This window comes from Ranitomeya variabilis, chromosome 6 (assembly GCF_051348905.1).
Source record: "Ranitomeya variabilis isolate aRanVar5 chromosome 6, aRanVar5.hap1, whole genome shotgun sequence".
Classification (NCBI taxonomy): Eukaryota; Metazoa; Chordata; class Amphibia; order Anura; family Dendrobatidae; genus Ranitomeya; species Ranitomeya variabilis.
This window is the reverse complement of record NC_135237.1, coordinates 453,496,201-453,513,835: the sequence shown is the minus strand read 5'-3', so window position 1 is coordinate 453,513,835 and position 17,635 is coordinate 453,496,201. Positions and strand designations below refer to the sequence as shown.

At 45.6% G+C, this 17,635-nt stretch overlaps 1 protein-coding gene across 3 annotated transcripts in view; it reads left to right on the top strand.

Moving 5' to 3' along the window:
• The first annotated feature begins 397 nt into the window (after positions 1–397).
• LYPLA1 (lysophospholipase 1) overlaps positions 398–17,635 on the top strand; it is a 42,155-nt gene continuing 24,917 nt past the window's right edge. The window contains exons 1-6 of one of the 3 annotated variants that reach the window (XM_077270498.1): positions 398–626; positions 6,963–6,994; positions 8,611–8,676; positions 9,013–9,060; positions 12,493–12,563; positions 14,982–15,055. In XM_077270498.1, the coding sequence (XP_077126613.1) occupies positions 558–626; positions 6,963–6,994; positions 8,611–8,676; positions 9,013–9,060; positions 12,493–12,563; positions 14,982–15,055 (360 nt within the window). In that variant the 5' untranslated portion in view covers positions 398–557. Of the gene's footprint in view, positions 627–707; positions 788–6,962; positions 6,995–8,610; positions 8,677–9,012; positions 9,061–12,492; positions 12,564–14,981; positions 15,056–17,635 lie in introns of those variants that run through there. The other 2 variants (XM_077270499.1, XM_077270500.1) reach the window with 2 other exon arrangements.

Genomic DNA, 17,635 nt, shown 5'->3' with positions numbered 1-17,635 from the left:
ATTTACCCCATAGCTTTCTCTATGTTACACATTTAACACCGAAACAGCTGTCATTTCTATTCTGGTGTGTGGCCCATGGATGCCACACACGACAAACACAGCGCACACACAGTGGAACTAATGCTGTGACCAGTCTTCAAGGGCATGTCCTGTAGTCACCAGCACGGTCCCTGCAGCAGCCGACACTTGCTCGGTGACACACACGCTGCACCCTCGTGTCTCTGCTGACGTCACTAACGATTCCGACTCCTCACTTCCCAAAACTAAGGTCGAATGCGGCCTCCTATAACTCCGCCTCCAAAATTATTTTGTCCAATTGCAGACAGCCATGTGTTGACGTAACGGCTCTGCTGCCCGCCCACTCGCTATAGTTTTGGGCACTGTTTGCTCTGTCATTGGCTGCTGCTTAGGAGGCGGGGCTATCCCTGGAGAAGCTGACCGTAGAGACACTCCCCCATCGCGCGGCTTAGCTCCGGGTTAGTGAAGGATAAGGGCGGCGCAGTGGAGCCCAGACAGTGACCCGGCACAACGAGGACGGCTCTGTGCACACCCGGTGTATGTGCGGCAATAACATGTCCGCACCTCTGCCTGCCATAGTGCCCGCCGCCCGCAAGGCCACGGCCGCGGTGAGTCTGAGCATGTAGTTAGTGTGAGCTTCTCCCCGCCCCTTCCTATATGTCATTCATCAGGTCTGTGTCCTGCGTGTGATCCCCCTACCGTCACCTGTCAGTGCTCCAGAGCGGCACTCCTCCGCCATCTCACGCCTGTGTAACTTCTTATATTCCCTGTAAGTGGTGTATGTATAGATCTGTCTATACATAGGGCTGTGGGGAGCTTACAGCTGTGTATATACGCACACACCCCTTTGTATGGCCATATATAGAAGACTACAACTCCCAGCCGACAATCAAGATGCCTGTTGGAGGTTGTAGTTCTTCCCACCATGTGTTGGATCTGCCTGCTCTAATGATGTTGTCGCCTGAGTGTCATCATACGTGACGCATCGTCGCTGTGATATGGGGAACGACTGATCATTTCTGTACGGATTAATTGGGTTAGGAGTGTAAATGACTGGCGGAGAAATACTGAAATGTTTCTTTTTTTATGTTATGCCGTGATTATGATTTAACTCTTCCTCCAACCTGTGACATATGCAGACCACCCATAGGTTTTCTCAGATATTTTAATTGTGTACAAGATCAGAACTACTGTCAGTACATGAATCCATCATCAAAGCCACTGTCCGTACATGAATCCATCACCACAACAACCATTAGTACATGAATCCATCATCAAAGCCACTGTCAGTACATGAATCCATCATCAAAGCCACTGTCAGTACATGAATCCATCATCAAAGCCACTGTCCGTACATGAATCCATCATCAAAGCCACTGTCAGTACATGAATCCATCATCAAAGCCACTGTCCGTACATGAATCCATCATCAAAGCCACTGTCTGTACATGAATCCATCACCAAAGCCACTGTCCGTACATGAATCCATCACCAAAGCCACTGTCCGTACATGAATCCATCACCAAAGCCACTGTCAGTACATGAATCTATCATCAAAGCCACTGTCCGTACATGAATCCATCACCACAACAACCATTAGTACATGAATCCATCATCAAAGCCACTGTCAGTACATGAATCCATCATCAAAGCCACTGTCCGTACATGAATCCATCATCAAAGCCACTGTCCGTACATGAATCCATCATCAAAGCCACTGTCCGTACATGAATCCATCATCAAAGCCACTGTCTGTACATGAATCCATCACCAAAGCCACTGTCCGTACATGAATCCATCACCAAAGCCACTGTCCGTACATGAATCCATCACCAAAGCCACTGTCTGTACATGAATCCATCACCAAAGCCACTGTCCGTACATGAATCCATCACCACAACAACCATTAGTACATGAATCCATCATCAAAGCCACTGTCAGTACATGAATCCATCATCAAAGCCACTGTCCGTACATGAATCCATCATCAAAGCCACTGTCCGTACATGAATCCATCATCAAAGCCACTGTCCGTACATGAATCCATCATCAAAGCCACTGTCTGTACATGAATCCATCACCAAAGCCACTGTCCGTACATGAATCCATCACCAAAGCCACTGTCCGTACATGAATCCATCACCAAAGCCACTGTCAGTACATGAATCTATCATCAAAGCCACTGTCCGTACATGAATCCATCACCACAACAACCATTAGTACATGAATCCATCAAAGCCACTGTCCGTACATGAATCCATCACCACAACAACCATTAGTACATGAGTCCATCATCAAAGCCACTGTCAGTACATGAATCCATCACCACAACAACCATTAGTACATGAGTCCATCATCAAAGCCACTGTCGGTACATGAATCTATCATCAAAGCCACTGTCTGTACATGAATCCATCACCACAACAACCATAGTACATGAATCCATCAAAGGCACTGTCCGTACATGAATCCATCACCACAACAACCATTAGTACATGAGTCCATCATCAAAGCCACTGTCGGTACATGAATCTATCACCAGAACAACCATTAGTACATGAATACAGAATCAAAACTACTCAGTACACAAAAGATGCACCCGAAATATCGTCAGTACATGAATCCAGCAGCAGAGCCACCCACAGCACATGAATCCAGTACCAAAACCACCATCGGTACAGGAATCCAAAATTACATTCAAACTTGAATCCAGAGAAATAGAAATAAATCGTTGACACACAAGAGAGTGCACCTGACCTAGTAGGTGTGGGTTGCAGACATTGTTTTATTAACAAAATAGTCTGAGTTAATAAAGGTAAATGGGAGAGAAGAAAAATCACATTGAAAGTGACATGACAACTGTCTGAACAGCACTTTAGATATCCAAATGTGAGGGCTAGATACAAGCAGTATTCTATAATTTCATGGAAGACCGATCAGGGGTACCAGCTCCTGCTAAAGGAGGAGGCTGTGTTCTGTGATGATATCAGGTCCTCCATTCTCATGATCTCATTGACCCTGAAGAACCACAGGTGGCGTGAGGATCAGTGTGAAGAGAATGCAAGAGCGAGCTGCAGTGATCATCAGGTGGTGAAGGGGAACGCACTTGTATCTCTGGATAGCGATATCACAATGATGCAGTAGAAGTAGTTTGGGTGCAAGAAGTTGTTGAGGCTGGAAAGTCTAGAGGTGATCAGTTGGACACTCTCAGAAAGGGACAAGACCAGAAGGTACAGAACACGGTATGTTCCTCCTCCAACCACCTCCAGCACGTGGAATGAATGAATGATTGTAGACTGTGAGTGCAAAAAGGCACATGGTACCATCTGTGTAACGTCTTGTACCCAGATTCCTGAAATCTAGAACTGATGGAGGGCTTGTGGGAAGGTCAAAAAATCCTCTGCCTCCACTCCTCCAAGAGGTAAAGACCAAAGTCTTGTTCGTAGTTCAGTAAAAACGGAGGTCAGGAGGAGACAAAAATCATGTACATTAAAGAGACCGTGTGTCTGGAGGGCCCTGACCCCAAACCTATGTTCTGAAAGGAAGTTCTATCCCTTGTTATCTTCGGGCAGAGTAGAAAACGGTGGCATTGGAGGGATCTCCACAATCCCTTCCAGCAGGGTTCCTGAGCAGACACTAGACAATCTCGTGTAGACCATGCCAAGGCCAAAACTGCGAAGCTGCCCATTTACCAAGTGCTTTGTAATGCAGCATTGCTTCTTCTTATGGAGCACTCCCGACGACTGTACACTGGAGGGGATGGTCAGGATTTTGTTTTTAGCAGATATGCTCAAAAATTAGTTTAAAAAAACCCCCACACTAACTGGAGAATTCTTCTTTTGGGGGGCGGGGAGTTCATGTCACTACCTCCGCAATGTTTACAAGGAGTTTTTTTGATGCGTTCAAATCCATTGAGTCTTTCACACCTCTGCAGGAAACGCTCCTTTTTCGGGGAGTTTTTCTGAGCATTGTGGAGGAGGTTTCTTTTCCTGTAGGGTATTTTACAAAACCCATTTGATTGGCCTGAGACAAGTTTGGAGCAGATTCCATCAGGATTGATGCCCTTTTTCCCATCAGGCTGTTTTCAATATCTTTTCACAAAAAATTAAACACTCAAAAACTCCTCATAAGAACAGTGATGTGGATTTCCTCTAGAAATCACTAGGAAGAGTGTTCCACACAGCTTTAAAGGGAACCTGTCACCCCCCCCCCCACCTTCCTGGGCATTTGAAACTAAAAGAGCCACCTTGTGCAGCAGTAATGTTGCATTCTGACAAGGTGGCTCTTTTAGTTATTGGTGCTGTAACTGCAGAAATAATCCGTTTTGTAATTTGTCCCAAATACCTTTCTTCAGTCCTGGAGGCCGGCCTTTCCCCCCCTGCTGCAGACGCCACACAGCCGTCACTCAAATCCTCTTGGCGCCGCCTCCTCAGCGCTGTTTTGAAATCAGCCTGCGCTCTTTTGTCATGCCTTGGGCAGGCGCAGTGAGCGCTGCCCGTCTGTCCTCATATGCAGTCCAGCTGACTGCGCCTGTGCGGCCGCCCTGCTTGTGAATCCCAGCCCCGCAGTGTCTTCTGATTTATTCACATTGCGGGGCTGGGATTCACAGGCAGGGCGGCCGCACAGGCGCAGTCAGCTGAACTGCATATGAGGACGGGCAGCGCTCACTGCGCCTGCACCAGGCAGGAGAAAAGAGCGCAGGCGCCGGCTGATTTCAAAACAGCGGTGAGGAGGCGGTGCCCAGCGCCAAGAAGATTTGAGTGACGGCAGTGTGGCGTCTGCAGCGGGGGGAAAGGCCTGCCTCCAGGACTGAAGAAAGGTATTTAGGACAAATTACAAAACGGATTATTTCTGCAGTTACAGCACCCAGAACTAAAAGAGCCACCTTGTCAGAATGCAGCATTACTGCTGCACAAGGTGGCTCTTTTAGTTTCAAACGCCTGGGGGGGGGGGGGGGTGACAGGTTCCCTTTAAGAAGGATTTTTGTTGTGGATGAGCTTTAAAAAACCAACAAAAAACAAACAAATCCAAAGCCCATGTTAACATAGCACTGACGTCTTTTGCGGTAATTTTCTGCCAGCGTTTTATGTTTTCAGGTTGTATGCATATGGTTTAGCCGTTTCCTGAAGAAAGGTCCACTCAATTCTTTTAGCCCCCTCGCAGGTTTGGAAGTCTGAAGCGGTTGGAAAAAGCTCAAAAAGACTGAACCTACGAACAGGGAGTCTGTTTTACGTTTCTGTGCACGCGTTCATTGTTTTTTTTTGTTTATTTTCAAGTGTGTTCCGAGCTTAATCTGCCTGAAGTAGATGCTGCGTGCCCAAACCCTTACGTTATATCCATGTTTCCGATTTTGTGCAGCAAATTTCAGCAGCATGTCTACCACAATCTGCAAAGGCAAATTAGCACCCAAATTGTGCAAATGTTGTTATGGTTTTCCCTTTGGCAAAAAAACAAAACGTTCCTAATCCCCTGCCACTCTGGTGATGGTAGTCGCCTGGTTCCCCATCAGTCTCTGTATTTTGCTCCTCAGCAATAATCTGCCTATAAGTCACATGTGGACGTGTCGTGGCTGGAGATACGGTGGTCTAGGAGAGCAGGGATGGGTCCTCACCAGAGCGGCAGGGGATTTTTTTTGCTATAGATCTGCAGGCAGTTGGTATCACCAAGGCTTTATTGTGGATTTTTCCCTAATCTTCCTTCTTCCTCCATACAAGTGATTGACACATTGTGGATTTCATACTTCTCACCTCCGGTCAGTTCCTGTGTGGAATCCTGCAACACGTAGACGACGTTTCTTCAGATCTCGTGCACTGACCACCTACTAAATTTGCAGCATTTCCATCCCATGTGCACTCGCCTTAGGGCAAGTGATGAGGTCTGTCTCCAATATTTTGTTTCCCCTGATTTTCATCCGTTTTTCCTCAGCTTCCATTTCTACCATCAATGTTGTGCAGCCTATGGAAAAACAAGAAAAAATGTCAAGTTTCTGACTACCCATGAAATGGGCGGCCCTCGGATTAGTGCCCATTAGACTGTACATGTTCTACATGCGATAATCACTGAAGGATCACGTATGGCCATCACAGACTTCTGAAATCAGCCTTACTTTGTAGAGCATCATCTGTTCTTCGTTACAAAAAGCCATTACTAATTGATTGTAACCCAAGTTATATGTCCATTCTCCTGGGCCGGGCCATACTGCGGCCATCTTGCTGTAATGCTTTGTGACAGGCTACAACATTCAAGCTCCTTCTACGTCATATGTCACCAGAGTGCGTCTCTCCCGTCAGGGACCTTCTTGTTATTTCACTCCCAGAGTCCGTGGTTATGGGACTGCAGATTTTTGCATTAAAGGGAATCTATCAGTAGGATAAATCCTCCTAAGCTGTCTATGCGGACATGTAAGTCATAGGAAGCTGAATAAAATGATACCTTAATATCTTTGATCTGATATCTTATTCCAGAAAAAACAACGTTTTTCTTATGGAAATAAGTTAAGATCTATGGGCTGGACATAGATCTCTCTGAGAATCTGCCTCCAGAGATTATTGTAAATAAAAGGGGGCATAACCAGGGTGAGACATGTAATGACTGACAATCTGCGCTCCTGATCTACACGTCTTATACTGGTAACGCCCCCTGTAATTTAAAACAAGCTCTGGAGGCAGATTCTCATATAGATCTATGTCCGGCCCTATAGATCTTAACAGATCATTTACATATAAGACAAATGTGGATTTCTCTGGAATAAGACATCCGATCGCTGGTATGAAGGTCTTGTTGTATCCAGCTTCCTATGACCTACATGCCCATATAGACGGCTCAGGAGGGACGATCCTACTGACAGATTCTCTTTCCAATCTGTGCACAAGACTCTGGCCAGATTAGTTGCATTGTACTATGTAAGATATTATGTGTTAACCCCATGCTTTTCTTTTCTGCAGGTTATATTCCTGCACGGCTTAGGAGATACTGGGTATGTATCATGTCTGTTCTCCATGTGTCCTACATACGGGTATGGTCTGCGGACTCCTCCTCATGGAGTCGGAGAGGAATGTGGTTTTACCATTGCACCTCGGGGTGAGGCCAGGCTGTTAGACCAGGGGCTGGAGAATTGTCAGGCGTTTCTACCACTGTCGGTTACAAGGCAGACTTGGTTTTGCCATTTTGTAGATATTGCATTCTGTAGACTAGTGTCCCCTAACTCCAGTCCTCAGGAGCCACCAACAGGTCATGTTTTCAGGATTTCCTTCGTATTGCCCAGGTGATGGAATTCTTGCCTGTCCATGTGATGCAATTATCACCTGTGCAATACTAAGGAAATCCTGAAAACATGACCTGTTGGTGGCTCTTGAGGACTGGAGTTAGGGGACACTGCTGTAGACAATCCCAGGGATACCTTTCCATAAATGTGCGTGTTTGTGCCATCACTAGTGGTGTGCACCTCTAATAAACCTGGGGCACTGTACTCCAGCCCGCCCTTCATTATGACCAGTATGGGCCCCGATGGCTTCCATTGATGTCACTGGCATCATCAGCGTGTGCACAATAATAAGCCAAGCGAGTCTCCGCTTCTGCGAGCCGGATCCACCCCATCTTGTCCCGGAGCAGGGCTGCTGTAAATCCTGCTTTTTTTTACAAACTACTTAGAAATTGGGCCTAGGCTATTGGTGCTTCTATATTTCATAAATTGTGAAATATTTGTGGGGAAAAATTGTAATTACAGGAATGCTTTTTATTTATTCTATTACAGCACTTATGTTCTTCTCAAACCCTTTACATTTTTCCTTAGGCCTCATTCACACTCTTTTTTTTCTCGCACGTGTTCTGTTCATAGTTTTTGCTGTTACTACATGTACTCCATCGTTTATGGAGCTGTTCGCATGTCCGTGTTTTCCTTTTTTCGCGGACCATGTAAATGAAGAAAACACAGCGACGTCTCTGTTTTTTAGTCGGAGTCACAGATCAAAATTACCCATAGAAGTCTATGGGGCATTGACAGCGTGCGGGAACCATCAGTGTGCAGTCCGTCATTAACACTGTAAAGTATAGGAGAAGCGCTGTCATTTATTTTATACGTGAAAATCACTGATGGTAAAAACAGACCAAACACTGATGAACTCGTACCATTGTTTGTTTTTTTTGTGTGTGTGAAAAATCCCTTATTTGTGAATGAGGCCTTAGTTGGAGTTCTCTACCGGCTATTCGGCACACACAAGAAGTGCGCACCTTTGTGTTTGGCACCTGCCGCGTGCTTGTACGCTAGGATAGCCCTTTTGGCGCGGAGGACGTGTGCGGCTGCTGCTACGTAACGTTTGGGTAACAGCAGATGGGTGTCTGAATCTCTTGGCATGCAGAGTTGTAGGGACTGGCATGGGCGCGCTGGGTGAGCGGGCGTGCTGGGTGAGCGGGCACGCCGGGAGCAAAGTGCAGGATTGTTAGTGTTCTCAGTGCGTAGGGTGAGAATATGTCTTTATATCGCCCACAATGCTCAGGGATACAGAGGGGTGACATGCTGGGGGCATGCAGGACCCCTGGAGCTCGGTTTATCTGACTATGTATGTACATTAATGTCTTGTCTCTACCCTCCAGGCATGGCTGGGCAGAAGCAATGGCGACCATCAGAACTCCCCATGTGAAGTATATTTGTCCACATGCGTAAGTGTTATATGTCTGCATGTTAGAAGACGAAAGATAAGCTATTGTTTTACCTAGATGTAATATGGTCCCTGCAGCCATGATGTTGTACCTGACATTTCATTGCCACTTTATTGTCTGCTGCGGTGTCCCTGGGAAATCTCTCGGCCTCTCCTCTCCAGCTTATCCACCATGATATCACATTGACATATATGCTGGCGCTATAAATGCCAGCGTTCAGTCATAGCCTAAAGCACTATAGGGTTAATTTCTTATAATCTAGTCTACAGACATAGAAAAGTCATTGTTCTTCAATTCTTGTAAAACTACAGATTTTATTTTATTTTTTTATTTCAGGCCCATCATGCCAGTTTCTCTGAACATGAACATGGCCATGCCATCCTGGTGAGTAATGACAGGCTGAGCCTGTGACCGCTCCTGGCGTCTTAGGCCTCTTTCACACTTCCGTCGTTTAGGGGCCGTCGCAATGCGTCGTTCTGCACAAAAAACGCATCCTGCAAAGTTGCCCGCAGGATGCATTTTTTGCACATAGACTAGTATTACCGACGCATCGCGACGTATGGCCACACGTTCCACACGTCGTGCACTGGATGCGTCGGTATTTGGCGGACCGTCGTAGTGAAAAAACGTTCAAGGGAACGTTTTTTTCGTAAGTCTGGTCCTGCAATTCCTACCGCGCATGCGCGGCCGGGACTCCGCCCCCTCCTCCCTGGGACTATACAGTGGGCAGCGGACGCGTTGAAACACTGCGTCCGCTGCCAACGTTGCACAGAATTTTCACAGCGTTCGTCGGTACGTCGTGCTGATGCTTAGCGACGGCCCCATTCTGACGGAAGTGTGAAAGAAGCCTTATCTGACTTACTTAAAATGTAATTCACAGCCATTTTAGTATGTAGCCTTGTATTCTGTAATTCTTTTAATCGACAGAGCAGTCAGCAGAATGCAGCCTAAGGGCTCGTCCACATGGACGTATTGTCAGTCTGAATTGATCCGACAAAATGTCAAAACGCACCAGGACCAATGTTATTCAACGGGGCTGTGTGCATGTCTGACATTTTTGTTTCCGACATCTTTTATTCATCCTGCAAAATCAGATCTCTGTGTGCGCTCGCTGTGTACTCTCTGTGTGCGCTCGCTGTGTACTCTCTGTGTGCGCTCGCTGTGTACTCTCTGTGTGCGCTCGCTGTGTACTCTGTGCTTGCTGTGTACTCTTTCTGTGTGCTCGCTGTGTACTGTCTGTGCTTGCTCTCTGTTCTCGCTGTGTACTCTGTGTGCTTGCTCTGTTCTTTCCACGTTGTGGACGCACTATATTCTGACTCTGCTCACTACATGTAGATGCCTCATCTCAATCTCTGATTCCCAGTTAAACCTGGTACTGTTTCTATCACTTCTGTTTGGAATCCTCTATGTAGTGACGTTTTCTAACTGGAAATTGTAGAAGATATCTTCATAGATAAAGGGGGTTCTCCCAGTAGGATATCCCCCTTCTGTGGAGCGAATGCCCTGACCTGCCCAGGAAAGCTGCAGCGTATCCGCCATACATTTAGCCTTTTGCAGCTTGTCAATTATAGGAGTGGTTGTGTCATTAGTGGACGTGCTGCTGTGGTTTGTATAGGGGGACACTGCTCTGATACCGACCTGTCCTGCATCTTATCCTTCATCCCTATATTTCTGTACATGGTGATGTATAGGCGGCCACACACATCTAGGTAATGTCAGCCAAACTCATTCATTTCATCAGGGTCGGCCATCATTCTAATGTTTGTGGATGACCTGATGCAAAAAAGGATCAGAAATATTGAATTTTACCATGCTCAATAGTTTGTTCTCAAGCCGTGCCCAGAACTGTTTAACAGGCGCTTACTTACCTGTTTCTGTTAATAATACATGCACACTCAGCTGAAATGATCGTGCATGTGTATGGGGCGCTGAGGAGGAATAGCTGCTCCCTCAGCTGAGGAGGCCACTATAAAGCTCTTGATCTGAGGTCGATCTCCGTTCATTTAGCACTTTCTTGGGTCACGGTGGACTGTGTAGACGCAGTTCACAGCACGATGACTGTAGCTTTGGTATTCAGCGTTCCTATCCAAATGTGGGCCAAGTATTAGTGATCCTTTCTTTTGGCTAGCTTAGCAGGTGTTGCCATATGCCACAGTATTAGATTGGCGCTGACTCTGGAGTTGAGGAGGCATCTGCCTGACAGAAAAGCGGCATGTGCTGTTATCATGTAACACCCTCAACTATGCAACACCAGCCATGTCCCATCGTTATCCTGAGGGAACCGTAGCTGCTGATATGTCTTCCTGCTAATAAAAATGATTGTCCAAAAAGGACAATAACTCTATTTGTGAGATCAGCCGCTCTGTCCCTCCTCCACAGACCAGCACTTCATTTCTGTTCATTCACATACCACCAACATACGCCACAGCGCTGTACAGAGATGGCCCTAAAGGGGAATCTGTGAGAACAATATGGACCCAAAGCTGTTGATATGGTCGAGTTGCCTTCTGAAGGACAACACCATCCACCTTTACTTATATAAGTGAAGTCTGCTGTCTCTATATTACTGCAGACCTCTGAACCTTCACGTCGCACACACCACGCGATGCGAGGATTCTCTGGTGCCAGGTCAGGCGGTCATGTAACCACAAGGATGTGATATGCATACCCCCGGCCACATTCCGACTAGACTTTTGTAGCCTCGCTCAGTGTAAGTAAATGAGTGAGGCTGCGCATGTCTAGTGGGAATGTGGCTGGAAGTATGCATATCACATATCGCTGCACAATTGTCTATTCCCAGCATCGGTTTATCCTGAATGCACTGTGCACAATGTAAGGATTGACAAGTCTGCAAATTTTTATGCTAAACCAGGACAACCCCTTTAAGTGCTCTGGGAGAGTCAAAGCACTTCCAAAAGTCTATTACCATGCTCTGTAGTGAAGCTAGGGAGCAGTCAAGGAGAAGAAGATTGGGCTGGGGAGGCAGAGGCTTGAGAAGTGCTTTCACACTCGCAGAGCGCTTAAAAGGAATCTGCTAGCAGGTTTTTGCTATGTACTCGGACAGCAACATGAGGCAGGGGCTGAGACCCTGATTCCAGCAATGTATCACTTTGTTTACTGGGTGCAGCAATTGTGACAGAATCAATGTTTTCCCTGCTGCAGATTAGCAGAGCTTGGAAAGCCGGATAAAGAAGTAATAGCATCCAGACATGTATGTACCCTCCGATGTAGGGAAGGAAATGTTCCCTCTTTTATAGTAGCAATCATCTCGGTCTGTGACGTCCCTCGGCTCTGGACTTTGCAGTATAATAAATTGAATGCGAGCATTGTAAATGGATTAGATGGATCGGAAATGTCGACTGCTACAGATTAGTGGAGTCTGGAGAATGAGCTCCGTAATGTGGTGGTAACGTCCCTCCACCCTGTACAATCCTTCCTCTATTAATACCGTACATGTTTTGTCTGGCATTGCAGCCCCTAGATCTTCTCTTTCTCACCATTACAGGTAGTAATTCTCCTGCTGCTTCTCCGTCAGGGGACGTTAACTATCTCCGCTTCTTTCTAATTAATTTTTAAATGACATTATAATTAAAAATTCAGCGTCCACAGAGTGAAGCTGGCTTAGTGTTGTCTGGAAACAACATGACAAACATAATGGTCCTTGAGGCTTTCGGAGAAGTGCTGCTCCGCAGGATATTAATGCTGCTTTTTGTATTAGGGAATATAATGACGGGCACACGGGGCCCTCTCGTTAAATACAATGGATACCTGCAGCCTTTTACTTAATAATCTGTGTTTAATACATTGTTGTTTTAGGTTTGACATAATTGGATTGTCTCCGGACTCCCAGGAAGATGACACTGGCATCAAGCAGGCTGCGGAGAATAGTAAGCGGGTTCACTGTGTATTGTATAGAAGACCCAGCCAGCAAATGGCTACAAAGGCAGTATCTGCTATGGGCAATGGTGATACAACACGTCGGCTATTAATATGGCAAAAAAGGCAATGTCCACTGTACACATAGGACTACACAGCAAAGCTGCAGCTCCGAAGTACTCCCAAATAAGCTGCTGTAGGCATCTATGGTGTCACGTCCAAGATCTAGAGTTCCTTGTCACACTGATGGACTTACTATGAGTCCTAGGACCTTGTCAGGGCCGCACTACGGAGGCCATAATGAGATCGTCTCTCCATCGGCTATGGCCTCCCTTCTCATCAGCGGCAAAAACATGGACTTGTATTTCTCTATGTCATTACCAATTAATTGAAGCTAATGCTTAATCGCCAAAACCTGGGATGATGTGGGGAGAGAAGTCCTGATAACGTGCACCCATCGCCTGGTGCTGCTGACAACCTTGGCTGAATGATACAGCGTTAGTGGCAACACGACCCCCCATCAATGTCAGGTCGCCAGCAGGCATGTCACTGGCTATGATGGACAGCCCCCTGCAGTTACATGATGCTGGTGTCTGAGACAAAATGGCGGGGATAGCGGCTTCAGAGAAGAGTCAAGAGGATTCTGGGACTTGAAGTATTTTAGTACGCATTGAAAGACTAAGGGCCCCCATACATGTTAGTCTAAAGTCAGCCCAACCCGCCGACCGTCTGTGTGTGAGCATCGTTCAGCTTTTCCCTGACAGATGAGGGGTCTTGGGAGAGAGCTGACGGCAAATGAGCGCCCAGCCATCCATGCCAGAAGTAAATCAGTGGAGCGAGCAGTACATGGCCGTGGTGGGGGATGAGGACTGTCACAGCGAGTCATATGACATATTACACTCGAGCAGTCCATGGCCATTGTGTGGGATGAGAACCATGTCACAGCGAGTCATAGGACATATTACACTCGAGCAGTCCATGGCCATGGTGGGGGATGAGGACCATGTCACAGCGAGTCATAGGACATATTACACTCGAGCAGTCCATGGCCATTGTGTGGGATGAGGACCATGTCACAGCGAGTCATACGACATATTACACTCTAGCAGGCCATGGTGGGGGATGAGGACCATGTCACAGTGAGTCATATGACATATTACACTCGAGCAGTCCATTGTCATGGTGGGGGATGAGGACCATGTCACAGCGAGTCATAGGACATATTACACTCTAGCAGTCCATGGTCATGGTGGGGGATGAGGACCATGTCACAGCGAGTCATAGGATATATTACACTCGAGCAGTCCATTGTCATGGTGGGGGATGAGGACCATGTCACAGCGAGTCATAGGACATATTACACTCTAGCAGTCCATGGTCATGGTGGGGGATGAGGACCATGTCACAGCGAGTCATAGGATATATTACACTCGAGCAGTCCATTGTCATGGTGGGGGATGAGGACCATGTCACAGCGAGTCATATGACATATTACACTCGAGCAGTCCATGGCCATAGTGGGAGATGAGGACCATGTCACAGCGAGTCATATGACATATTACACTCTAGCAGTACATGGCCATGGTGGGGGATGAGGCCCAGCAGTTAGATAGGGACAATTTTGAGACGCCCCTCCATAGTCACTTGAGTCAGTGAGTGTGTTTTTTTTTTTTTATGATGATTGATTATAAGAAAACCTAAGAAATGGCTGAATATAACTTTTAATTAAAGGGTTATTCCCATCATGAGTGTTTTTATTACCTGCTCGCACAATTCACTATGGATGTGTGGTAGCAGAAACGGGGTCTCCAGTTCATGATGCTCGCCCGCTCCATAGAGTACAATAGAGGTCTGTGGGAATTACAGACTTGTGCAGTGTAGAGAATAACCACTGCAATATAATAGCTGGACAGGAGACGACATTAGTGTCTGAAATTTACTGATGATGAGGGCCTTTATATATGGAGGACTAAGGACTAAAACCGGAATATTTAGATTTACAGCCCTCTCATTGTCATCTCTTTCTAGATATTTCTTTTGGCAGTTTCTTTATGAATTTATTCCTCCTGAAGAATTCTACTCCGGATGTAATTTTTCATAGTTTGGAACATTTTGCAGATTCTGATCCTACGTGTTCTCACATTCTGCCGCCTTCTTGTCAGACTATTGCTGAGCAAGGCTGGAGCTGTTAGCAATGCTTGTGAAACCATTCGCCCTATGTAGGTCTCCTGCCTCCAGATCACTTGTGAGGTTTGGCTGTGCGTGAGATCGTGAGCAGATATCGCTGCCATGCACCCACATTGGCGTCATGCACGTGTACAATGGATGCAATGCCTCTTCTATTTAGTATGATCACTGCTGAATTATCAGCCCCCTTCAATACCAGAATTTCCTCGTCTATAACCACCAGTTTTTCTTTTTCCCAACAGTTAAAGCGCTAATAGATCAAGAAGTGAAAAACGGGATACCCTCCAACAGGATCATCTTGGGAGGATTCTCTCAGGTAAGAGCAGTGTACTTGTGCACGATGCTGACAAGTTTGGGACAACTCGCTTAAGGTAAATCTGTAGTTTTGGTGCCGCTTCAAATATCGGGAACTTTATTAATTTCCTAATTTAGTGCTTTTAGATGACGTGGTTTCCTTTTACTAGCAGCTGCGTTTAACCCCTTCACCCCCGGAGCTTTTTTCTTTTTCGTTTTTCGCTCCCCTCATTCCCAGAGCCATAACTTTTTTTTTTTATTTTTCCGTCAATATGGCCATGTGAGGGCTTATTTTTTGCTGGACGAGATGTACTTTTGAACGATACGATTGGTTTTACCATGCCGTGTAACAAAACGGGAAAAAAATTCCAAGTGCGATGAAATTGCGAAAAAAGTGCAATCTCACACTTGTTTTTTGTTTGGCTTTTTTGCTAGGTTCACCAAATGCTAAAACTGACCTGCCATTATGATTCTCCAGGTCATTATGAGTTCATAGACACCTAACATGTCTAGGTTCTCTTTTATCTAAGTGGTAAAAAAAAATTCCAAAGTTTGCTAGAAAAAAAACACAAAAAACATTGCGCCTTTTTCCGATAACCGTAGCATCTCCAATTTACGTGATCTGGGGTCAGGTGAGGGCTTATTTTTTTGCATGACGAGCTGGCGTTTTTAATGATACCGTTTTGGTGCAGATATGTTCTTTTGATCACCCGTTGTTGCATTTTAATGCAATGCTGCGGCGACCAAAAAAACGTAATTTTGGCGTTATGATTTTTTTTCTCACTACGCCATTTAGCGATCAGGTTAATCCTTTGTTTTTATTGATAGATCGGGCGATTCTGAACTCGGCGATACCAAATATGTGTAGGTTTGATTTTTTTTATTTTTTTTATTGTTTTATTTTGATTGGGGCGAAAGGGGGGTGATTTGAACTTTTTTTTTTTTTAAATGTTGGCATGCTTCAATAGCCTCCATAGGAGCCTAGAAGCATGCACTACACGATCTCCTCTGTTACATAGAGGTGAAGCACAGATCACCTCTATGTAGCAGAAATGCAGGGTTGCTTTGAACACCGACCACAGGGTGGCGCTCAAAGCAATCGGCCATCAACAACCATAGAGGTCTCAAGGAGACCTCTGGTTGTTATGGCAATGCACCGATGACCCCCGATCATGTGACGGGAGTCAGCGGCGCGAGCACCTCCGGCCGGGAGCGCTAGTTAAATGCCGCTGTCAGCGTTTGACAGCAGCATTTAACTAGTTAATGGGTGCGGGTGGATCGCTATTCTGCTCGTGCTCATTGCGCGCACATGTCAGCTGTACAAAACAGCTGACATGTCGCGGCTTTGAGGTGGGCTCACCACCTGAGCCCACCTCAAAGTGGGGGTTCTGCTAGCTGACGTACTATTCCGTCAGCTGGCAGAAAGGGGTTAAGGACCAGGGGTATTTCAGTTTTTGCGTTTCCATTTTTTTTCCTCCCCTGCTTCCCAGAGCCATAACTTTGTTGTTTTTCCATCACTATGGCCATGTGAGGGCTTGTTTTTTTGCGGGACGAGTTGTACTTTTGAACGGCACCATTGATTTTAATATATCGTGTACTGAAAAATGGGGAAAAAATCTGCGGTGAAATTGCAAAAAAAAAGTGCAATTCCACGATTGTTTTTGAGATTTTTTTTTACCATGTTCACTAAATGCTAAAATTGACCTTCCTTTATGATTCTCCAGGTCATTACAAGTTCATAGACACCAAACACGTATAGGTTCTTATTTATTTAAGTGGTGAAAAAACAAACACACACATTTTGTAAAAGAAAATAAATTGCACCATTTTCCGATACCCGTAGTTTCTCCATTTTTCATGATCTTGGGTTGGGTGAGGGCTTTTTTTTTTTTTTTTTTTTGCACTGATCTGATGTTTTTATTGATACTATCGTTTAAACCAAAAAAATAAGACCTCACCCAACCCCAGATCACGAAAAATGGAGACTCTATGGGTCTTGGAAAATGGCAACTTTTTTTTTTTTTTTTCCAATCTTTGGATTTTTTTTTCACCACTTGAATAAAGAAGAACCTACACATGTTTGGTGTCTATGAACTTGTAATGACCTGGAGAATCATAATGGCTGGTCAGATTAGCATTGTGTGAACATGGTAAAAAAAAAATTATTGTGGAATTGCACTTTTTTTGCAATTTCACCACACTTTGAATTTTGTTCACGTTTTCCAGCACACTATATGGTGAAATCAATGGTGTCATTCAAACTACAACTTGTCCCCCAAAAATCAAGCCCTCACATGGCCATATTGAGGGGAAAAATATAAAAGTTAGGGCTCTGGGAAGAAGAGGAGCAAAACACGGAAATTAAAAAAAAAAACAGAAAAACCCAAGATGGTGTAGGGGTTAAGAGGCGCACACCTCATAGTGAATCAGGAGCATTTGACAAGTGGCGTGCGCCTCGCCAGGAACCTTACTACTGTCAGGGACTGCAGTAAGATTTTTCTTAACCACTTAACTACCAATACGCATTGAGACAGCGGTCATTAAGGGGCCTTATTCCCTCATTGCCGTTTTAAAATGGCGATTCCCTAGGGTGTCAACTGTA